The sequence below is a fragment of the Berghia stephanieae genome, chromosome 1, assembly GCF_034508935.2.
Source record: "Berghia stephanieae isolate SIO BIC M18660-M18661 chromosome 1, UCSD_Bste_1.3, whole genome shotgun sequence".
Taxonomy (NCBI): domain Eukaryota; kingdom Metazoa; phylum Mollusca; class Gastropoda; order Nudibranchia; family Aeolidiidae; genus Berghia; species Berghia stephanieae.
Window position 1 is genome coordinate 96483401 of NC_088360.1, and position 22360 is coordinate 96505760.

At 36.4% G+C, this 22360-nt stretch overlaps 1 protein-coding gene across 3 annotated transcripts in view; it reads left to right on the top strand.

Moving 5' to 3' along the window:
* LOC144962463 (microcephalin-like) overlaps nucleotides 1–22360 on the top strand; it is a 51649-nt gene that overhangs the window by 11635 nt on the left and 17654 nt on the right. For all 3 annotated transcript variants that reach the window (XM_078895425.1, XM_078895427.1, XM_078895426.1), the window contains exons 2-6: nucleotides 1655–1697; nucleotides 4679–4883; nucleotides 5573–5678; nucleotides 5946–6131; nucleotides 10507–10621. In XM_078895425.1, the coding sequence (XP_078751551.1) occupies nucleotides 1673–1697; nucleotides 4679–4883; nucleotides 5573–5678; nucleotides 5946–6131; nucleotides 10507–10621 (637 nt within the window). In that variant the 5' untranslated portion in view covers nucleotides 1655–1672. The remainder of the gene's footprint in view (nucleotides 1–1654; nucleotides 1698–4678; nucleotides 4884–5572; nucleotides 5679–5945; nucleotides 6132–10506; nucleotides 10622–22360) is intronic.

Genomic DNA, 22360 nt, shown 5'->3' on the forward strand with positions numbered 1-22360 from the left:
CTATTCACTCTGCGTATTGATATGATACTTAATTCAATTCTACAAAAATGCATACTGGTTGCAGATGTGAAAAAATCCATTTTCTTCTTTTCTCTGTTTTTCTGACAAGATGATTTTTGAACCATTGTGCTAACAGTACCATACAAAAACTTTTAAAAATCCCTCGAGTCCATAAACTGGATGATGCTTTTTCTTGAAAAGTCTGCCTATAAAGTCCATTTTTCTTTTTAATGAAAAGCCTAAAAATTATATTGGACCAAACAGTTGAGATTGTGACTGTGACTCTGTATGAGAGTATGTGTATGTGTGAAAGTGAAAGCGAATAGTAATAACAATAAACGTTGTTGTTGTAGTAGTAATAATAGTAGTAGTATTGCACCACTGCTCTTTCAGAGACCCTGTTGTCATCTTGAATTTGAATCTCAGCTACTAAGTAGAAGATAGGATCAGTTCTCATCACAGAGAAACCATCCTATGTTGTTTTTTCATTGTCCAAGTCGACAGCCCATCTTAAGCGGACAGAATTCTTTTTACAATCTACTCAGATGAAAAAGTAGGGAATATAAAGTTGACATGCACACCACAACCCACACTTCTTACACACCTCGACTTATCGCAAACTGATCATGTTGTGACCACAGCAAACTAGACTCAGAGCTAAGGTCGTAACCCAACCTTTCCTTACTGCCGTGCCGATCTTAAATCCTATAGAATAAGCGGTAGATATAATAGTGATTTATGGATAAATGAGTAAAACGTACATTCTGATTCGATTCTAGCCTGTAATGAAATATTTCCCAAGAACTAGATAGATTTAGATTAGTGGGGTGACGAAATGACTGTCAGCGGATTATCCGAGAGAGGCTGGTTTCGGTTATGTTTGCCATGTGTCTATAGCGATTAAGTAATTCGAAGGAAGTTTGTTTTCCTTTCTTCGATCTGTAACTACATTAAAAATAGCACCAAACATGTGAATTGTTTGCAGATAAGTTTTAAAGAAAGAGACACAGGGTAGAGGATGGTTTCTCACATGTGCTTTTGTTATTGTTTTTCTGCCGCCACCACAACTGCGCATCCAGCTGGGCATCTCCTATTGGATGCAATCAACTTTGCTATATAGAAGGGCAGTTCTATTTAACTCAGACACAAAAGATGAAGACTTAATTGGGTTCGCTGATGATTTTGATCAATCAGATTAAATTGAAGAATGTGTGGTTTTACCCCGGAGTGGCTTAATAGTATAGAAGGATAAAATCAATTTCTAGTTCTAGTTTTTTAAAATTTGGGTGCTGCAACTTGAACATGTCGTAATTTTTATCAATTCATCTTGTTCATGGCAAGCTTTGTTCAAATGCCTGTTTTATCTGCTTTCCAACTACCAGGTATTTACATTGTGATTTCTTTCTTTCCAGCCTATTATTGTTCAGTGTGTGTGTGTAATATGAAGCCTGGCTCACAAATCAAATAAATATATATATATATATATATATATATATATATATATATATATATATATATATATATATATATTATATATATATATATATATATATATATATATATATATATATATATTCTATTATTACCTTACAATTTACATTTTCAGTTTGCACATCTCTTTATTTATGAGACCTTTACTTATATTTTTGTTCAGGTGATTTTGAAGATTATTATGGAACCTGCTAATATCTTAAAAGGTAAGTATCACATTTTATGCATATTTTCTTCTTTTTATTGTCCATGTTATCGTCCTAATATTTAATATCCTGCCTCAATCTGGTATTTTATCAAATGTTTAAGACCTACCTAACTTTATTTGTTAAATTTGAGTTATATTCACTGAGATACCCCACAGCACACCTGCCTGTATTGCTAACTGGGTGATGAAGTGTATTAAATCCATTAGAAATCTATTTGTTATATATACCACACATACTTTTCCAATATCCAGAAATAAGTTGTATTATGAGAATTTACTGAATATTCTTTTATTTTAATAATGAATGTTGTTCACGGTGAACTAAAATTCTGTAGCTCTGATCTTTTTGACTTTGTTGTGTTATATTTTTAAAAAAATCTAGTTCATCTTTATGCTTAAAATACAAGATTGAATCAGTGAGTTGCATCATGTGTTTCGTGGAGATCCATCCTCAAAGGGCAGGAAAATGTCTACTGCCTTGTTCTATCCTCATAATATATCTGTTCTCCCTTCCTTTATCTTGATAAAACTTAAGAAGTCTCAGATAACATATGATCTTTATATAGCACAATATCCAAAAGATGTCCTCAAAGAGTTTTACAAGGGGTCTGATACCAAAAGCACCGCTAAGCATTGGATAGATAAGAAATTATGCCTATGAGGCACGCTGCATTTGATGGAAATGATAAATAGATCAGATAGATATATAAATAAATATGAACATTTACATAGAGCACATTTTCATTTTTGTCATTTACGTACGACCGAAGGGCTAGAGTTCAGGTGGTCACTGGTTTCGGATAAGTAAGTATGTAAGTCATTTTCGCACTAACACTCTTACAATATCTGTCACTGCCTATACCCAGTACTCATTCACACCTGAGTCGAGTAGGATGATGTGAGTTAATGTGTCTTACTCAATGATGAAACATTAAGACAAGAGTATTCCACGATCACTATCACCCAACCAGCCTCTGACCATGCTTAACATCACCCAACTTTATTGACAAGATGAGACACCATACCGCATAGCCACTGAAGCACAGATGATCTGTCCATGACATTTTTTTATATACAATTTCTATTGGTCAATGGGAAATGCTGGTTAATTGGAACTATATATTTCAGAGCTTCATTACACTTCAACATTTTTCTTTTCAATCAAGAGTCTCTCTTTCTATGGCAATACTAATGGTATTATTGTAGGTTAGATTCACAATCAAGAGTCTCTCTTTTTATGGTAATACTAATGGTATTATCGTAGGTTAGATTCACAATCAAGAGTCTCTCTTTTTATGGCAATACTAATGGTATTATTGTAGGTTAGATTCACAATCAAGAGTCTCTCTTCTTATGGCAATACTAATGGTATTATTGTAGGTTAGATTCACAATCAAGAGTCTCTCTTTTTATGGCAATACTAATGGTATTATTGTAGGTTAGATTCACAATCAAGAGTCTCTCTTTTTATGGCAATACTAATGGTATTATTGTAGGTTTGATTCACAATCAAGAGTCTCTCTTTTTATGGCAATACTAATGGTATTATTGTAGGTTAGATTCACAATCAAGAGTCTCTCTTTTTATGGCAATACTAATGGTATTATTGTAGGTTAGATTCACAATCAAGAGTCTCTCTTTTTATGGCAATACTAATGGTATTATTGTAGGTTAGATTCACAATCAAGAGTGTCATTGAGTCACGGTAACTAATTTTGCTCTTCTTGCTAATGCTATATTTCACAAATTGAATATTTTGGGAGCATTGCATAACAATAAAAAATAAAATCCCCTTTGTTCATCCCATAGGGGAAATTTGTCTCTAGAGTCTATTTCAATGGAAGACTGTACTGGAATAACCCAGGCATCAGCTGCTGTGCAGCGATGCAAATTGAGCTAGGGCGAGGTGACCCTTGCTCAAGGCCACAAAGCACAGTGGGATTCAAACTCGATCTTTTGGGTACAAAGCAAAGATCGTACCACTGAGCCACACTGCCCAATGATAATAATGCAAAATGTTGTTTGCTTTGGTTGAAATTGTGTTCTTTGTTGTAAACTATGATGGAACAGATGGATTGATGTTGGATGTCTAAGGGATATTGACAGTATCCTAATTATTGTTAGACAGCCACTCCAGTCAGTCATCAGATTATAAAGACCTGCTTAAATAAAATGTTGAATGTTTCACATTAATATTATACAAAAGGGAAGACGACATTTTGCACAAGCTATTGAAAAGAAAAAAAGACTTTATCACTTTGTTATAGTTACTCAATTATTACAATCACTACACATCTAGGGTCTTAATTGTGTATTCCTATTATAAAGACGTCTTACAGCATTCATTGATTGGAAGGCTGCTTAGTTGAACAATTTCTGAAGATCAGTCTACTTCAATCAAGTGGCTTCGCTGAATTACAATTTTAAAATTACTTTTTTTTTGGACAGAAACGGCACTGCGTGTTAAATAGAGTGTCACTCAATAAGACCACAAAAGCTGAACAACCATAGACATAAGACCATAGGTTTGCATAAAAGTGAGATCGCCAAATCGGTTTTTTTTTTTTTTTTTTTTGTTTATTTTTTTAGTTTGAACAATTTATAAACATAAATCCTAAAAGTAGCTCAATCTGTAGAGCACTTAATTCACATGCATATTTACTAGGTTTGAATCCTTAACTCACTCAATTCTAGAGATTTTTGCTTCTTTCCGAAATTGGAAAAAAAGTGCATTAAAAATGAACATGTCCCTAGATATTCTTCTTCATCAACTAAAAACTAAAAACCTTAGCTTTAATACTACGCCTATAATTTGTCTTAGAAAAATTTAATAAATAGACATGGAGTAAAAGTAACTCGAGGGTAAACTACGGATATAGTCGGTGTTAGGATTGAGTGAGTTAAGCAGTGAAAATATTTTCCAACTTCATGCATTGCATGGCTATATTGATACTAGTATTGCTTACTTCTGAATTCCAGATGTTATTGCTTATGTGGAAGTAAGGAGCAACAATGATAACAGAAGTGCAGCTGTTTGTCGAGAGCTGGAATTATTAGGGGCCAAGGTGGAAACAAGTTTTACTGATGATGTGACTCACGTCGTGTATAAAGAAGGCTTGAAGCGAACTTACCTGAAAGCTCAAAAGAAAGGCATTCCATTAGTGTCTGTGTCATGGCTAGAGAGGTAAATTAAGATTTGCTAACAAATGAATGACTCATTGCCAGAGGTACTTGTCTCATACCTTTTTCTTTTCGTTTTTTTTTTTATTTGTTTACTCGTTCGTTTTATATTAAATGATTCGTTGAACCTAGGAAAATGGATGTGATTTTTTTGACCTCCCAGGGTAAGTGCGGTGTTTTCTACTTCTATCCCCCTATATCTGATTTCCTTTATTGCTCTTGGCAACTGGATTGCTCGGTTTATACCTGGTTCTGCAGGGATCCTTAGCTGTGAGATAGATAGTCAAATGTATAGTTTATTGGGGGGGGGGGGGGGTTGAGAGAGATATGTTTTTCCTTGTAAATAATTCCTCTGTTATGTACTATTATAGTTTTAGTTTTGAATAAATTCTACATTTAAGCATTTGATTATTTCTCCTTCGTAGCGTTGCTTGTACCTGGATGGGACTTTTAGGTAACAATTAAATAAGTACATTGGTAGATTGGAATCTTCTGTCCCCTATTGGAACCAGTCCCCTTTGCCTTACCTTTTATTCTGTGCTTTGAATTTCTGATATACAATAATCCTTTTTACTGGGACTGAAATGACCTTAAAATGCTGCAAGCACTGTAAAACCTCTTAAAACAAACAAATGAACTAATCGAGATTTCTTACATTGTAACCCCTTTTTGATCTTGATGGTTTGCTTTCAGCTGTAAAAGAAACCAGCAGAAAATGCCAGAGACTGATTTCACAGCACTTGTTGAAAAAGAACCTGAGAATTCACTTATGAAATTGAAACAGAATCGAAGATGGAAGGTACCTATATTTATAAGCTACCTGCATTCTTAACAAAAAATAATCATTTTTTATTTTATTTTTTTCTTTAAAATTTTATCTTATTCCCAAAAAAACATTCTGGGAAATTTCATATTGCCCCTTCCAAATTTATTATGTTTTTCATATGTTATCGTTTTCTATATATACATAGAAATGTTAAATAGTTTAATTTCAATTTCAATGTTTTTTTAAAAAGTCAAGATTTTTTTTATTTTTCTGCATGTATGGCTCATTTTTCTTTCTCAGAAAATGAAATCTATGCAGCCTTGTGACTTTGATGAGGAAGTCGCTAGAAGTGCAGAAAGGAATAAAAAACATCGCAGACGGATTGAATTGGCAAATCGTTTCAAACTTGCAGAGGACACAACACCTCCTGGGGGGTCGCCTGCTATGATTTTGGCACTGGATACACAAGCGCGTTCAAGTTCTCCAGTAAGACTTTCCTTTTGTTTACTTATTACATTGTATAAATTCTAGACCCAAATAATAATTTCCCAGTCTGAGTCAACGGGTTTTCTTTATGTAATTTTATCAGAGGTCTAAGCGAGGTTGTCAATTTTCCGTATATATACGGAATTCAGAATGTTATAAACCGTCATTATATTTTCCAATCACCTGCTAAACAGGGGAAAAAAGGATAATACGTATGTCTTTTTACTGGAGTTAAGAATTCAGAAAGGGGTCGGTCTATAGTCTATGTGCTTGCTTTAAAGTTCAGTAAATTTTTGCCTCCTGACTGAATTGGCAACCCTGGTCTATAGAAGGAGAAATACTTGTGCGGCTATGTGGTCTAGTGGTATGACACCCGCTTTCGGGTCGGAAGGTCCTGGGTTCGAGTCTCGCTCGGCGCATAGTTGAGTCCTTGGAGAAGGCTCTTAACTCACATTCTCTCATCGTACTCAGGTGTAAAATGAGTACCTGGCCATTAACAGCATTGTCTCTGTCCGAAAATATTGTAACATCGCCTAACAGGCGTCATGTACTGACCTAAATGTTAAATGTTGCTGTTAGCCAGGGACTCCTTGTAAAGCGCTTTGTGCACATTTAGTGGATATTGCGCTATATAAAAGCTCAATTTTTTAAATTTTTTTTTATAGTGAAGATGAAATTATAAATTTTGTACCTAAGTGCTCTGGTAAAATGTCCTCAATCATTGTAAATGGAACCACTCTTGTTTACTTTTTATTTTTTGTTTGTTTGTTTTTTTCTTCCTTTTAAAAAAAATTATGTATTTTCCCATTTAAAAAAAGATTATTATTATTAGGCCAGTGTCGCATTGCTGACATAGTAACACAACTTCCTTTTGAAAGTCAGTCTTATTGGTTGTGATTTTATAAGTTCACAAAACTGGCTTTATAACTTGAGTTATTGTGATAGATCCGTAGATTCACATGAAAATCATATTATGCATTTTGATTTAGATTAGGTCAAAGCATTATGTTCACATTACACAAAGAATTGTCATTGCAACAAAGCAGCAAAGGGAGAAAAGGGATTCTGTGATCAGAACAAATAAGGAAACCAACCCTGGCATGTTGGAATGATTCTGTGTAACCTTAAAAGTAAAAAGTTGAATATAGAATAGTACATTGTTTTCGATATAATGAAAAACATTTTTTTAAATGTTACAGTGAATATTCCGCCCAATAGTCATAATATAAGTGTACTTAGTGGGGGCCGTGCTTGTGTCCAGATGAGACTTATTGGTGATCTCAAACTAAGAATATTGATGGTGTGCTCTTGGAGTCTACATCTGATCCCTATTTGTTCCCAGTTCCCCTTTTGTCTTACTTTTTCTTGGATGCTTTAATTGTAATTCTAGAACTTTTTACTATCCCATTTTCTTCCTTTTTACTGGCGCTGATATAACCTAAATGTGTTGCAAGCGCCGTAAAACCCTTAAAAACAAAAAAACATCATAATATAAATTGTATTAGGATTCATTGTTCATCATCATTGCCTTTTTCACCCTGGGTCAGGGTATAGGCCACAGACAAACAGTTTCCATCCTTCTCTATCCTGAGCCAACTTTTTTATCTCATTCCAGGTCTTACCACTTCTCTGTATATCAGCTTCTTTAATTCTTCTCCATGTTCCTCGTGGCCTTCCCCTTGATCTTCTGCCCTGAGGGTTCCAGTCCAATACTTTCTTTGTTATAGTTGAGTCATTCTTTCTAAGCGTGTGTCCAATCCACCTCCATCGTCTTCTTCCTATATCCTCTCCCACTGGTTTCTGCTGTGTTCTTTTCCATACTTCTTCATTTTTTATTCTATCCATCCATTTTATTCTGAGTAGCTTACGCATGCACCTGTTTACGAAAATCTGTACCCTCCTTATACATGCCTGTGATGCGTTCCAAGTTTCACATCCATACAGTAGGACAGACTTCACGTTTGAGTTGAAAAGTCTTAGCTTTAGTTGAAGGGAGATATCTTTAGTTCTCCAAACTCTGTTCAAAGATGTGAATGCAGCCTGTGCCTTTCCTATTCGTGCTTTCACCTCTGCTTCCGTGCCTCCATCCTTGTCAATTATACTTCCGAGATAGCAGAAAGTGTCTATATCTTCGAGTTCCTGATCTTTTACTTTGATCTGCTCCCTTTGACGCGTACCTATCCTCAAGACCTTTGACTTTGCAGGGTGAATTCTTAGACCAATTGATTCCGAGAGGCTGTTTATAATTGTGGTTTTTGCTTGCATCTGGTCCTGGGTGTGGGACAAAAGAGCCAGATCATCTGCAAAATCCAGATCATCCAACTGTGTCCAGGGGGTCCACTGTAACCCATTTCTTCTCCCTTTGGAGGTTTCCTTCATTAGCCAATCAATGACAAGGATGAACAGGAATGGTGAGAGCAAGCATCCCTGCTTGACACCAGTCTTAATTTCAAAGCTGTCAGTAAGCTGATCTTCATGTACAACCCTGCAACTTGATCCTTCATACATTTCCTTAATGAGGTTTACTATCTTTTCAGGGAGTCCATAATGTGCCAGAATTTTCCACAATGTTGCTCTGTCAATACTGTCGAAAGCCTTCTCGTAATCCAGAAAGTTGACAATAAGAGGAGAGTTCCATTCTATAGACTGTTCTACTATGACTCGCAGAGAGGCAATCTGGTCGGTGGTTGAACGGTTTTTCCGAAAACCTGCCTGTTCGTCCCGCAGTTTAGCATCTGTTGCATTTTTAATTCTCTCTAAAATAATACGGTTGAAAACCTTTCCTGGGATAGAAAGAAGAGTGATGCCTCGATAATTATTACAATTACTGAGGTCCCCTTTCTTTGGAAGCTTGATAAGATGTCCTTCCTTCCAATCCTTTGGGAATATCCCGTTATTCCAGATTCTCTCAAATAGTGGGTGCAGGGCCTCAGCATTTCTTTCCGCATCAACTTTTAGAGCCTCCGGTGGAATCTGGTCTGGTCCAGCAGCTTTCCCCCTTTTCATCTTGTTAATGGCACCCACAATCTCTGCTATCGATGGTGGATCACAGCTAATTGGTAGCTCATTCCTTGCAGGCAAAATTTCTGGCTGGTTGTCTGGTGGTGGTCTGTTCAGAAGGCAGTTGAAATGTTCCCTCCATCGTTCAGATTGAGCCTCTTTTCCAAAAATAGTTTTCCCATCTTTGTCTTTGACTGGTACCTCTGGTTTCCCATATTTTCCAGCAAGTGTCTTGGTAGTTTGATAAAGGATCCTCATGTGTCCTCCAGTCGCTGCTGCTTCTGCTTTCTCTGCAAGTCTGTTCATGAATGCTTCCTTGTCTTTCTTCACAGATCTTTTGACTTCCTTAGCTATGGCTCGATACTGCTCTTGTGCATCCAAGGATTCATTGTTGTTGTTATTATTATTATTATTATTATTATTATTATTATTATTATTATTATTATTATTATTATTATTATTATTATTATTATTATTATTATTATTATTATTATTATTATCAGTTTTGTTGTTTTGTTTGTTTTTTAAATGCTATTATTATTTTTGTTATGAATGTTATTAGCTTGCTTATTACTATACATCACATTGAAACATGTTTGAAAAATTGAATGAATCGATTATTACTGCCCTATCAATCATCCATGGTTATTTGTGCATTTATTTTATACGCTATATCAGTAGAAATTTGGTCTTGGGGTATCAATGCCCCATAGTAAATTGTATTGGATTTTTATGAATATTGATTAGTTCAAATTTTAAGGAAATAATAAAAAATGAAGACCTTCAGTTTTCTTTGTGGGGATCCTGACCTCCCTTTGTGCTGTGTCTTCTATCCCCCCATACCCGTTTTCCAATTGTTTCCTGTCATTGTCTTGGAATGAGATTACTTAGTTTTGTCCTGATCCTTGCCGGAGTTCCTTGGCTGGGAGGAAAACAGTTGAATGTATAGTTATAGAGTTTTGGGAGATGATGTTTTTTCCCTTGTAAATCATCTCTCTGGTTATGCATTGTATTATGTTTAGTTTACATATATTATATGATTGGTAAACATTTGAGTGTATTCCTCTTAGTTGGGACCTGTGCTTGTGTCTGGATGAGACTTTTAGGTGATCTCAAGCTAAGGACTTTGACTTTGAATCTACATCTGTTCCCTATTTGAACCAATTCCCCTTTGTCTTACCTTTTCTTTTGTGCTTTAATTGTAATTCTAGAACTGTTTACTATCCCATTTTCTTCCTTTTTACTGGCGCTTATATGACCTTAATGTGTTGCAAGCGCCATAAACCCTTAAAAACAAGAATAAAAACATTTTACTTTGTAAAATAGTCACAAGTAAGGAAAGGCAACGTGGTTTCTCTTTGTCATTTCCTTCCAGTTCTTTGGAAATTCCTCAAGACACAGTTCACCAATCCAGTCTGTGATCCCTGACACTCCAGCCACCCCAACCATGAAGGAAAGGATAGAGAAGATGAGAAGAGAACAAAAGAATGGTAAGTTCTAGTCAGAGTGTCAAACTAATTAAGATAGTAAAATCTTTTCCACTCCTGTAAAGACTGATAGCCGAAAAAAGCTCAAAAGACACCAGCAAAGCATCATCTTTCAACTAAGAACACAACACATACCGCTATTTCTTCCTGCCCCCTATGTCAACACCCCAATGAAACAGTAGCACACCACTTGCTTGAATGTCAACCTCTTGAAGACCTGAGATGCACATTCCTCCCACCAAATCCAAGCATCAGTAACACACTTTCTAGTCACCTGGCACAACTACAAAAGACGTCTAACTTCTACGTCATGGCACAAGACCGAAGGGCTAGAGCTCAGGTGGTCGCTGGTTTGGATAAGTAAGTACAAATTGGTTACGGCACTAACCATACACACTTTTGAATCTGTTGATGATAATATTTGTCTTCCATGTCAATTGGAGAAGAATATTTTCTAATTGATTTTTATTTTTTCTCTGTTAAGCAGATATCCAGAGTTGCCAACCTACTGAAAAAAATGCGGAATTGTACGCATTTTCGGCGATTGTACGCTTGTACACATTTCCCCCAAAATTGTACCCATTTTGAGTGTACAGAGTCACTTCAGTTTTCTTGAGTATTAATTCATATTATTACTAGCCTATTGAGAAACCTTGGTGACCATTTATTTTTTGACCAATTATGATCTTCATGCTGGGAGGTAGAATTCTGAAAGGATTGGATTATAGTCTTTGGAAAATCATTGTTGCTGCAATTGAGCTTGTGCAGTGTGACTTTATGTAATTAAACCTTCCTCTTACTTTCACAATAGTTAGTTTCCGTCGATATCAGGATTGTACCCATTTTTATGAAATCTCCCCCATTTTGAGGTCCCATTGTACACATTCTCATCAGATGGGGTTGGCAGCTCTGGATATCATTTGGAAGTATAAAATATAATTAGTCAGTTTTGCATCTTTGTTTCATGGTTTGTTGCTGTTCCTTATGATTGCTATATTTATTATTCACATTTCTACTCTTCATCGGGTGAATTTGGTGACCAAATGACCAAGTTTTGTTCAATTGATTACATATCCCATTATCTAGTGAGAACAGTGAGAGGTTAAACTACACGAGTGCTCGACTATTGTAGTCCTAATTATAAAATAGCATTATGGTATATTTCATTTTCTCACATCTTTTTATGAAAGCCTACTATGCTGTATCTTGTGTGTTGCTTCTGCAGATCCAAAATGATAAATTTATTTGATGTTTTATGTTCCTGTATGTATGTTGGTGTGAATGTGTAAATATTGTTGACACGTGTTGTGGGGTTTTGTTGAGATTTTTGGTGGTGGCCAGCTGCCAGTTAAAATATTTGTCTTTATGGGCATTTATGAAATATTTTTTTCTTTTCTGAAGTGTGGCTTGTTGTGGGCTGGCGAGCATGTGAATTTTTTTTCCCAGACATAACAGATTGCATATTGTTGTTGTTATGGTTGAGTAAATTTTTACAGCATTTATACGATGTCCCATGTGATGTTTCAATACTGGCCACTGTGTAATGATATAAACTCCCAGCGTATCGACAACAAAATAGGATAATGTGGTCTTGTTGGAATGACACTCGCTTTCCAGGGCTGAGAATCTTCCGCCTAAAGGCGGATTTCCGCCTAAATGGTAGTTTATCTCCGCCCATCCCCATCACAATTCCTCCTTTTTCAAATTTTTTTTTTGATAAACAAACACTGATTTTGAGAATTTCTCATATTTTCCGCTGAATTTGCCGTGTCAAGCATTTTCCTCAAAACCACAAAATCACCATTGTCTTATGTCATATTTTGACACCTGTGCTCAGTCTCGTGAACTTTGGTGGCGGTCCCGTTTTTATGACGTCGGGCCAGACAGAATGGCACCAGATGTCACAGTTGATATAGAAGACCAGTGATGTTGTTTGATTAGCTAGTTGATGGTTGAAGGGGAAGGGGAGAGACAAATGGGTCTCTCTCTCTCTCTCTCTCTCTCTCTCTCTCTCTCTCTCTCTCTCTCTCTCTCTCTCTCTCTCTCTCTCTCCCTCTCTCTCTCTCTCTCTCCCCCTCTCTCTCTCTCTCTCTCTCTCTCTCTCCATTACATCATCTGGTTATACAGAGATAATATATATGTATTAGAATAAAGTAATGGTGATTGGCTTAGTTTACTCTTCTTTCTTTTTACCTTTGGACTTAGCTTTAAATTTGAGAGATTCTTGGGTTGTTTATAAGCTGATTAACCACTCGGTTTCGGTAAAAAATATTTTGTAGCCTGCTTTATAAAGTAAAAATCAAAACAAAACAACACTTTCTGGCCTTTTATTTGAATAACATTGTAGGCCTTTAACATGTGGAAAGGACAATTCATTAACACTCACCAAAACCACTACATCAATATCTCTACCACCACTACTATTACAACAACCACCACATCATCATCCCTACCACCACTACTACTACAAATAACACCACATCATCCCTATCACCACTACAACTACAACTACCACCACATCATCATTCCTATCACAATTACTACAACCACCACCACACAATCATCTCTAAGACCACTACTACTACAACCACATCATATTCCCTACAACCACCATCACATCATCATCTCTAATACCATTACTACTACAATCACCACCACACCATCATCCCTAGCACCACTACTACAACAAATAATACCACATAGTCCCTACCACCACTACTACTACAACTACCACCACATCATCATTCCTACTACAACCACCAACACACCATAAACCCTACTACCACTACTATAACCACCACCACATCATCATCCCTACAACCACCACAACATCATCCCTACCACCACTACTACTACAACTACCACCACATCATCATTCCTACCACAGCTACTACAACCACCACCACGCAATCATCCATACGACCATTACTACTATAATCACTACCACATCATCCCTACCACCGCTACTACTACAACCACCACTACACAATCATCCATACGACCACGACTACTACAATCACTACCACATCATCCCTACCACCACTACTACTACAACCACCACCACATCATTGTCCCTACTACAACCACCAAATGTAATTACACTTTCAACTTTTGAAATTCCACCGAGTCGTGTCAGAAATTGCTGCGAGACAAATTTTGGATTATATCTCAGTAAATTTTAGTGAAATTCAAATTTATAGGTTATGGTGGCATGGATGGGTCATGATCTTCACGAAGAAAAATTTCCTCCTTTTTTGTGACCAGTCATTCTCACCCCTGCTTTCGGATTGGAAGGTCCTGGGCTTGAGCCTCGTTCAGCGCATAGCTGAGTCCTTGGAAAGGGCTCTTTACTCACATTATCTCACAGTACTCAGGTGTAAAATGAGTACCTGGTCGTTAACAGCATTGTCTCTGTCCAAAAAATTGTAATCTCGCCTAATAGGCATCATGTCCCGTCCTACATGTTAAATGTTGCTGTTGACCAGGGACCCCTTGTAAAGCGCTTTGGGCACATTTAGTGGTTATTGCGCTATATAAAAGCTCAAATTTTTAAAACTCGATTTTAGAATAAGATAATATCCCGTTACAGATGTGATGGTGATCATCTAAAAACCTGAATGGAGTTAAAAATAATGAACTGAATTTTAATAACAGGGCTGAGAATCTTCGGCCTAAAGGCGGATTTCCGCCTAAATGGTAGTTTATCTCCGCCCATCCGATCACATTTCCTCCTTTTTCAAATTTGCCGTGTCAAATGTTTTCCTCAAAACCACAAAATCTCCATTATGTCTATGTCATATTTTGACACCTCTGCAATAGTCTCGTGAAATTTGGTGACTGTCCTGTTTTTATGACGTCGGGCCAGACAGTATGGCACCAAATGTCACAATTGACACAGAAGACCAGTAGTGTTCTTTGATTAGTTAGTTGATGGTTGAAGGGGAAGGGGAGGGACAAATGGGTCTGGATTTTTTCCCCTGTTGTTAGGTACCTATTGCCTTTTTAATCTCTCTCTCTCTTTTTTTTTTTTCCCCTTTGCCTTTCTGTCTGTTTCTCTTTTTTCTTTTTTTTATATATAGAACTCAAAAGGTCAATACATAAGTTATTCTGGTAAAGAAGTCTCTTCCCCCCCCCCTCTCTCTCTCTCTCTCTCTCTCTCTCTCTCTCTCTCTCTCTCTCTCTCTCTCTCTCTCTCTCTCTCTCTTTCTTTTGCAACTATCCATTAAATCATCTGGTATATAGAGATGATATATAAGAACAAAGCAATGGTGGTTGGACTATGGCTTTAAATTTGAGAGATTCTTGGGTTCTATAAGCTGAATAACTACTAGGTTTCTTTGCTTGTGTTTGATCGATAGACCGAGAAATTTTCCTCCTTTTTGACAAATTGCTATTATCATCACTGAATAAAAAAAACACTCACCAAAACCACTAATCATCATCCCTACCACCACTACCACATCACCCCTACCACCACCACACCATCATCCCTAGCACCACTACCACAACTACCACCACATCATCATTCCTACCACAACTACTACTACAACCACCACCACATCATCAACCCTACTACCACTACTTCAACCACCACTACTACAACCACCACCAAACCATCATCCCTACCACCACTACTACTACAACCACCACAACACCATCATCCCTACCACCACTACTACTACAACTACCACCACATCATCATTCCTACCACAGCTACTACAACCACCACCACACAATCATCCATACTACTACTACAATCACTACCACATCATCCTTACCACTGCTATTACTACAACCACCACCACATCATCATCCATACTACAACCACCAAATGTTGTAATTAAACTTTCAACTTTTGACATTCCACCAAGTTGTGTCAGAAATTGCTGCAAGACAAATTTTGGATCGCATCTCAGTAAATTTTAGTGAAATTCAAATTTATAGGTTATGGTCGCATGGATGGGTCATGATCTTCACGATGAAAAATTTCCTCCTTTTTTGTGACCAGTCATTCTCACCCCTGAATAAGAGTATTATGCTTGTTCTGTTTTTCTTTTCTTTCTTTCTTTTTTCTTTGTTTTTTTTTTTTTTTTTTTTTTTTTGTTTTTTTTTTTTTTAATTCTTATCCTATTATTAATTTTATTTATTTTTTTAAATTTTGGAACAAATATTACAAACAAAAAATTGGGGAGGGGGTCATAGGTTATTTTTCCGTCCCCCTTTATTTGCTTTTTTAAAATGTGTTTTTTCACTACTGAGATAAATGTAAATACTGGACGACGATTCTAAAAACTGAAAATCTCTTTCCAATTTCTGTGAAATTGGCCTTTTTATTTTGGTCATGATTTGTAGCTTTTTTATTTAAACCATTTGCTATTTTCAACATCTTTGCAGACATGGTGTTGCTATTTGTGTCATCGGAATAAGAATGAAGTTTTACACAAAAGAATTTTACTCCAGACATTTCCCCATGCATAGTAGTACATATTACATACAGAGAGGGAAGGGGGTAACAGGGATGTCACTTTTCCGGTTTTAGCCGGAAATCCGGTTTTTTTAACACCTGTCGGTTTTAATCCGGAACCTCCGGTTTTTGTCCGTCGTCACTATTCAAAAAAAAAAACAATTTTTTTTTTTTGAGAAGAAGAAAAAAATCGCGATCGAGATTTGAGACAGAACTTTTTCGCCGGTTGAATAATTTGTGCTGTCACCGCCGGTCGAATATTTGGGCACCTAAATGGTAGTTTATCTCCGCCCATCCCCATCACAATTCCTCCTTTTAAAAAAAATTTTTTTTGATAAATAAACAGTGAGTTTGAGAATTTCTCAGAAATTTTCCGCTGAATTTGCCGTGTCAAACATTTCCCTCAAAACCACAAAATCACCATTATGTCTTATGTCATATTTTGACACCTGTGCAATAGTCTCGTGAAATTTAGTGACGGTCCCGTTTTTATGACGTCGGGCCAGACTGAATGGCACCAGATGTCACAATTGACACAGACGACCAGTGGTGTTCTTTGATTAGCTAGTTGATGGTTGAAGGGGAAGGGGAGGGACACATCTCTCTCTCTCTCTCTCTCTCTCTCTCTCTCTCTCTCTCTCTCTCTCTCTCTCTCTCTCTCTCTCTCTCTCTCTCTCTCTCTCTCTCTCTTCCTCTTTCCCTTTCTTTCCATTTTTCTTTTCTTCTTCTTTTTTTTTTTTTGATATAGAATTCCTAAGATCAATTCATAAATTATTCTGGTAGAGAAGTCTCCTCCCCTCTCTCTCTCTCTCTTTATTTCTTTCGCAACCATCCGTTAAATCATCTGGTTATACAGAGATAATACATTAGCCTAGAATAAAGCAATGGTGATTGGCTTAGTTTATTCTTCTATCTTTTTACCTTTTGACTATGGCTTTAAATTTGTGAGATTCTTGGGTTGTATTTATAAGCTGAATAACCACTAGGTTTCGGTACAAAATAAAAGATATTGTAGCCTGCTTTATAAAGTAAAAATCAAAACAAAACAACACTTTCTGGCCTTTTATTTGTATAACATTGTAGGCCCTTAACATGTGGAAAGGACAATTCATTAAATGTTTACAAAAAGTAAATTTATGTTTAATGATAAGAATGGATTTATACTAGTAATAGTAACATATTACATAATACCAATACAAAACTATGTTCCTGTTATTTTTACACTTTGCTTGCGTTTGACCGATAGACGGAGACATTTTACTCCTTTTTGACAAATTGCTATTATTATCACTGAATAAAAAACACTCACCAAAACCACTACATCATCTCTACCACCACTACTATTACAACCACCACCACATCATCATCCCTACCAACACTACTACTACGAATAACACCACATCATCCCTACCACCAGTACTACTACAACTACCATCACATCATCATTCCTACCACAACTATTACAACCACCACCACACAACTCTAAAATACCACCACTACTACAGCCACCACCACATCATCATCCCTAGAATCACTACTACTACAACCACCATCAGATCATCATCTCTAAGACCACTACTACTACTACTACTACTACTATAATCACCACCACATCATCATCCCTACCACCACTACTACTACAACCACCACCACATCATCATCCCTACTACAATCACCAAATGTAATTACGCTTTCAACTTTCGAAATTCTCCGAGTCGTATCAGAAATTGCTGCAAGACAAACTTTGGATGGCATCTCAATGAATTTGAGTGAAGTTCAAATTTATAGGTTATGGTTGCATGGGTGGGTCATGATCTTCACAATGAAAAATGTTCTCCTTTTATGTGACCAGTCATTCTCACCCCTGATAGTCTGATAGCTATTGATATTAATTTGTCTATATTTTGTTTTCATCACCTTATTTTATCAATTTGAAAACTGTTAACTCTCCTTTCTTTTGTGTGTTATTTGCTCTCAATTGCAATAATAAGTACTGAAACAATATTCCAAATTTGACATTTTTCAAATCCCTACAAAGCCCTTGACGTTGATTTGTATCTCGTCCGCGCAAGTTTTCAGGCTTTTTAAAATTTGCCTGGTGGCATCCCTGGGGTAAGGAAGGGAGAGAGAGGAGAGAGAGAAACTTGGAACAGTGACATAGTAAAACTCATTTACGCAACATTGAAGCTTAAATTAAGGTTTCATGCATACCCAGAGTCCTTTGAAACAAAAAAATCTTGCCAGCCTGTTCTTCACAGGACCCATGAGATCTCTTTGAAAAGTGGATTTGGAATTCTAGCACTATGCGTTGTGCCATTCCATCAGCGACATCAATAATGATAATAATAATAATAATAATAATAATAAGTTATTTATATAGCGCTCATCTTTCACATAAGTGCTCAGTGGTGCTTTACAATATTAATTGTCATTCAAACATTCATTCTTTGACAATTTTGGGAATACATATGAAGAAACAAACACATGCACACAAACTCACACACAGATACATTTACACTTATACACAGAACATACACACACATACTTACACCAATATTACTCACTAACATTAATAACTTATTCTAACCAAAGACATTTGAATTTATTAATTACAACAACAACAAAAAGTTTAGTTATACTCTGGAAATTGTCGGTCTGAACTTAAGATCGAAGTTGAAGTAAGATAAACTTAAAATTAATATTAGATTTAAGGCTTTTTCTGTGAGCGAAACTATTCGTAGGTTCTGGAAAAAAGTTCTGTCTGAAGGTGTTTTTTGAAAGACTGACTATCCCTAATTAGTTTTATATCTGGGAGACTGGGTGGGGATCCTGACCTCCCATAGCGGGCAGGGGGGTACATACTGTGTCTTCTATCCCCTTATGTCTGTTTTCCAACATGCTTTCTGTCTTTGTCTTGGAATGAGATTACTTGGTTTTGTCCTGGCCCTGGCCCGGGTCCTGGCTGGGAGGGAAACAGTCAAATGCATAGTTATTGTTTTGAGAGATGATATTTTTTTCCTTGTAAATCATCTCTCTGTTATGTATTATTATATTTATTTTTAATGTATGATGTATGCATCTGAGTGTATTTCTCCTTGTTGGATTGTGTGCTTGTGTCCGGATGAGACTTATAGGTGATCTCAAGCTAAGTACATTGATGGTATGCTCTTGGAATCTACATCTGATCCCTATTTGTTCCCAATTCCCCTTTGTCTTACTCTCTCTTGGGTGCTTTAATTGTAATTCTAGAACTTTCGACTATCCCATTTTCTTCCTTTTTACTGGCGCTGATATAACCTAAATGTGTTGCAAGCGCCGTAAAACCCTTAAAAACAAAAACATATCTGGGAGAGCGCATTCCACAAGATGGGGGGGGGCACTTACAGAAAAAGACTTATTACTAAACTAAGGGATGATCTGGTTCTTGGGACGATGAAGAGAGAGTCTTCAGCCAACCTTAGTCGCCGTCTTGGATTATAATGTTGACATAAATCCACGAGAGACACTGGAGCTTGATTATTTATGAACAATATTACAAATTTTAAAACCAATCCTTTCACTAACTGGCAACCAATGGAGATTATATAGAATTTCTTTTGTAGGGTCATTTGATTTTTTAAATAGAATACAGACTAATAGATCTGGGTGGGGTTCCCGACCTCCCATAGTGGGCAGGGAGGTACTATCTGTATCTTCTATCCCCCTGTATCTGTTTTCCAATTGCTTTCTGTCTTTGTGTTGAAATGAGATTACTTGGTTTTGTCCTGACCATGGCCAGAGTCCTTGGCAGGGAGGGAAACAGTCAAATGTGTAGTTATAGTTTTGGGAGATGACATTTTTTTCCTTAAATCATCTCTCTGTTATGTACTGTAATTTTTTATTTTTAACATATGATTTGTAAACATTTGAATGTATTCCTCTCAGTGGGATCTTGTACTGGTGTCTGGGTGAGACTTTTAGGTGATCTCAAACTAATACACCGATAGTGTGGTCTTGGAATCTATATGTTTCCTATTTGAATGAAATCCTCTTTGTCTTACCTTTTCTTGGGTGCTATAATTGTTATTCTAGAACTTTTTACTATCCCATGTTCTTCCTTTTTACTGGCACTGATATAACCTCAATGTGTTGCAAGCGCCGCAAAACCCTCAAAAAACAAAAAAAACAAAAATTACTAATAGATGACTATGCATTCCATAAATCCTTGTTCTCACCACTCATTTCTCAATGCCTGGTCAGCATCTAGCAGCGTGATTTCCATTTGTGATTGGAGTGGGAGGAGCCTGCATGACTTACTTTGTTGATGTCTGCTGCTGAACAATTAAAATTGTCCCTTTTCAGCAGCCAATTGGAAGAAGACAATTGTAAGAAGCTGATTGGACGCTACATGGAGAGAAAGCAGTTTGAGGGACATAGGATTAAACTGCTGAAAAGAGTGAGGGTATAGCAAATATGAAATGATTTGATATTGTCATTTGAGGCAGTGTTGTTAGATGTCAAATCAGGCTCCTGCAAACAGAGAATGAATCAATTATTTTGACCGGAAACTGATTTTTGTATTTTTTTGTTAGACCTTTTTTGGAGCGGGGAATTAGACTAATTCCTATTTGGAAAGCAGGCATTTAGAGTTATATTTTAAAGAGAAATTTTTCCTCTTCACCAAATTGGCAGGCATCAACAGACCTGCCTATCAGTACGATTAATCGTATTTTAGTACGATTTTTGGATCCCGAATACGCGGATACGATTTTCGTGGATTTAATACGATTTTTTAAAAGATATGTGATGTGAATGATATTGATGATAAATTTGATGCATTGATACACACGTGTTGTGTCGTACACCAACTGTAGACTGTTTCTGAATGAATGATGCATCACATTTAATACTATAGTTATCATTTCAGTTGCTTATATTTTGCCTGTTTTCACCAATATTTTTCTCATACATTTTTGAGGATTTGCATAGCATTATGCATATAAGCTTGTTTTATACTTTAAATAGTCTCAGACCACATTTAAACTTTTGCCACTTATTAAATAGAAAATTCTAAGTGAAAATTTAATTGAACCAACATCTTTGACTTTGAAGCCTTCAATTTAAAACTGTATTGCTAATTAACATAAATGGGTTATTTCCCTTTATAATAACTAAATTACTTATTTATAAAATTTATAATGATCTTTATTTTTCTTTATTATTTTGTACGATTCTTGAATTACAAAGTGAGCAGCTCTAGGAACGGTATTTGGTTCAAAATGATTTTTTAGAACCATTTTAGAAGTATTTAACTTGTCTCTGCATATTACATACTTTGCGAATTTCCTATGATTTGACCAAAGTAATAGTATTAGTAGTATATAGAAGTAATAGTAGTAGTAGGAGGAGTAGTAGTAGTGAATGCTCAAAAAAAAAAGAGAGAGAGAGAGAGAGATGTCATTTGATAACATATATATGGAAAATATCTTGCTACTTACTGTTGCAAATTGTCATCTACTGAATTGAAGACCATTCTCCCAGATATTTTATCTCAAAACTTTCTCATAACTGATGTACTGGGCTAGCAGATATCACCATCACCATTTGGTACATCAGCATCTCTTACATCAACATCATGACATCACCACTTCTATAACTGCCATCACAGCATTGTCACGGCCACAACCACCTCCACATCACTTCTACCACCACCGCCACCACAGCTTCATCATCATCACCACCACCACCACTAGAGCACCATCGCTACAACAACCAACACTTCTTCCACCGAGACTAGCATCAATACTACCAACATGTTAAGGGTCTTTTGGTCATTTCTTTGAGTGTTTCGAAAGCAATTTCCTTTGATATTACAATTTCTGAGCCTTATGATAATTTTAAATGGCATTAAGTTTTAGTTTCTCGATAAATCGATAATTTTGTAATCACAAGAGATTGCTTGAATGATGAAGATCAGAGTTTATTTTGATTTGGGATTGATGTTAGCTTTTATATAAATGTTTGTATAGTGCGCACTTTTTTTCCACATGTGCGGACAAAATACACTTTTTAGGGTCATGGAATACACTTTTCATCCTGGGAAGGTTGGCAGGTCTGCATCAAAGCAAAACAGGCACTAAGTCAGCAGGCATTTAGGTGATCACCACTGTATTGCTCTCTTGTTGAAAATCGTACCACTAAACTAAAGTAAAAAATGAACCCTCTTAGGAAATGGTTAATTATAAGTCTGTTGACATTGGGCTTCAAGACCTTTTTGAACAAGATTTATTGCATATGTC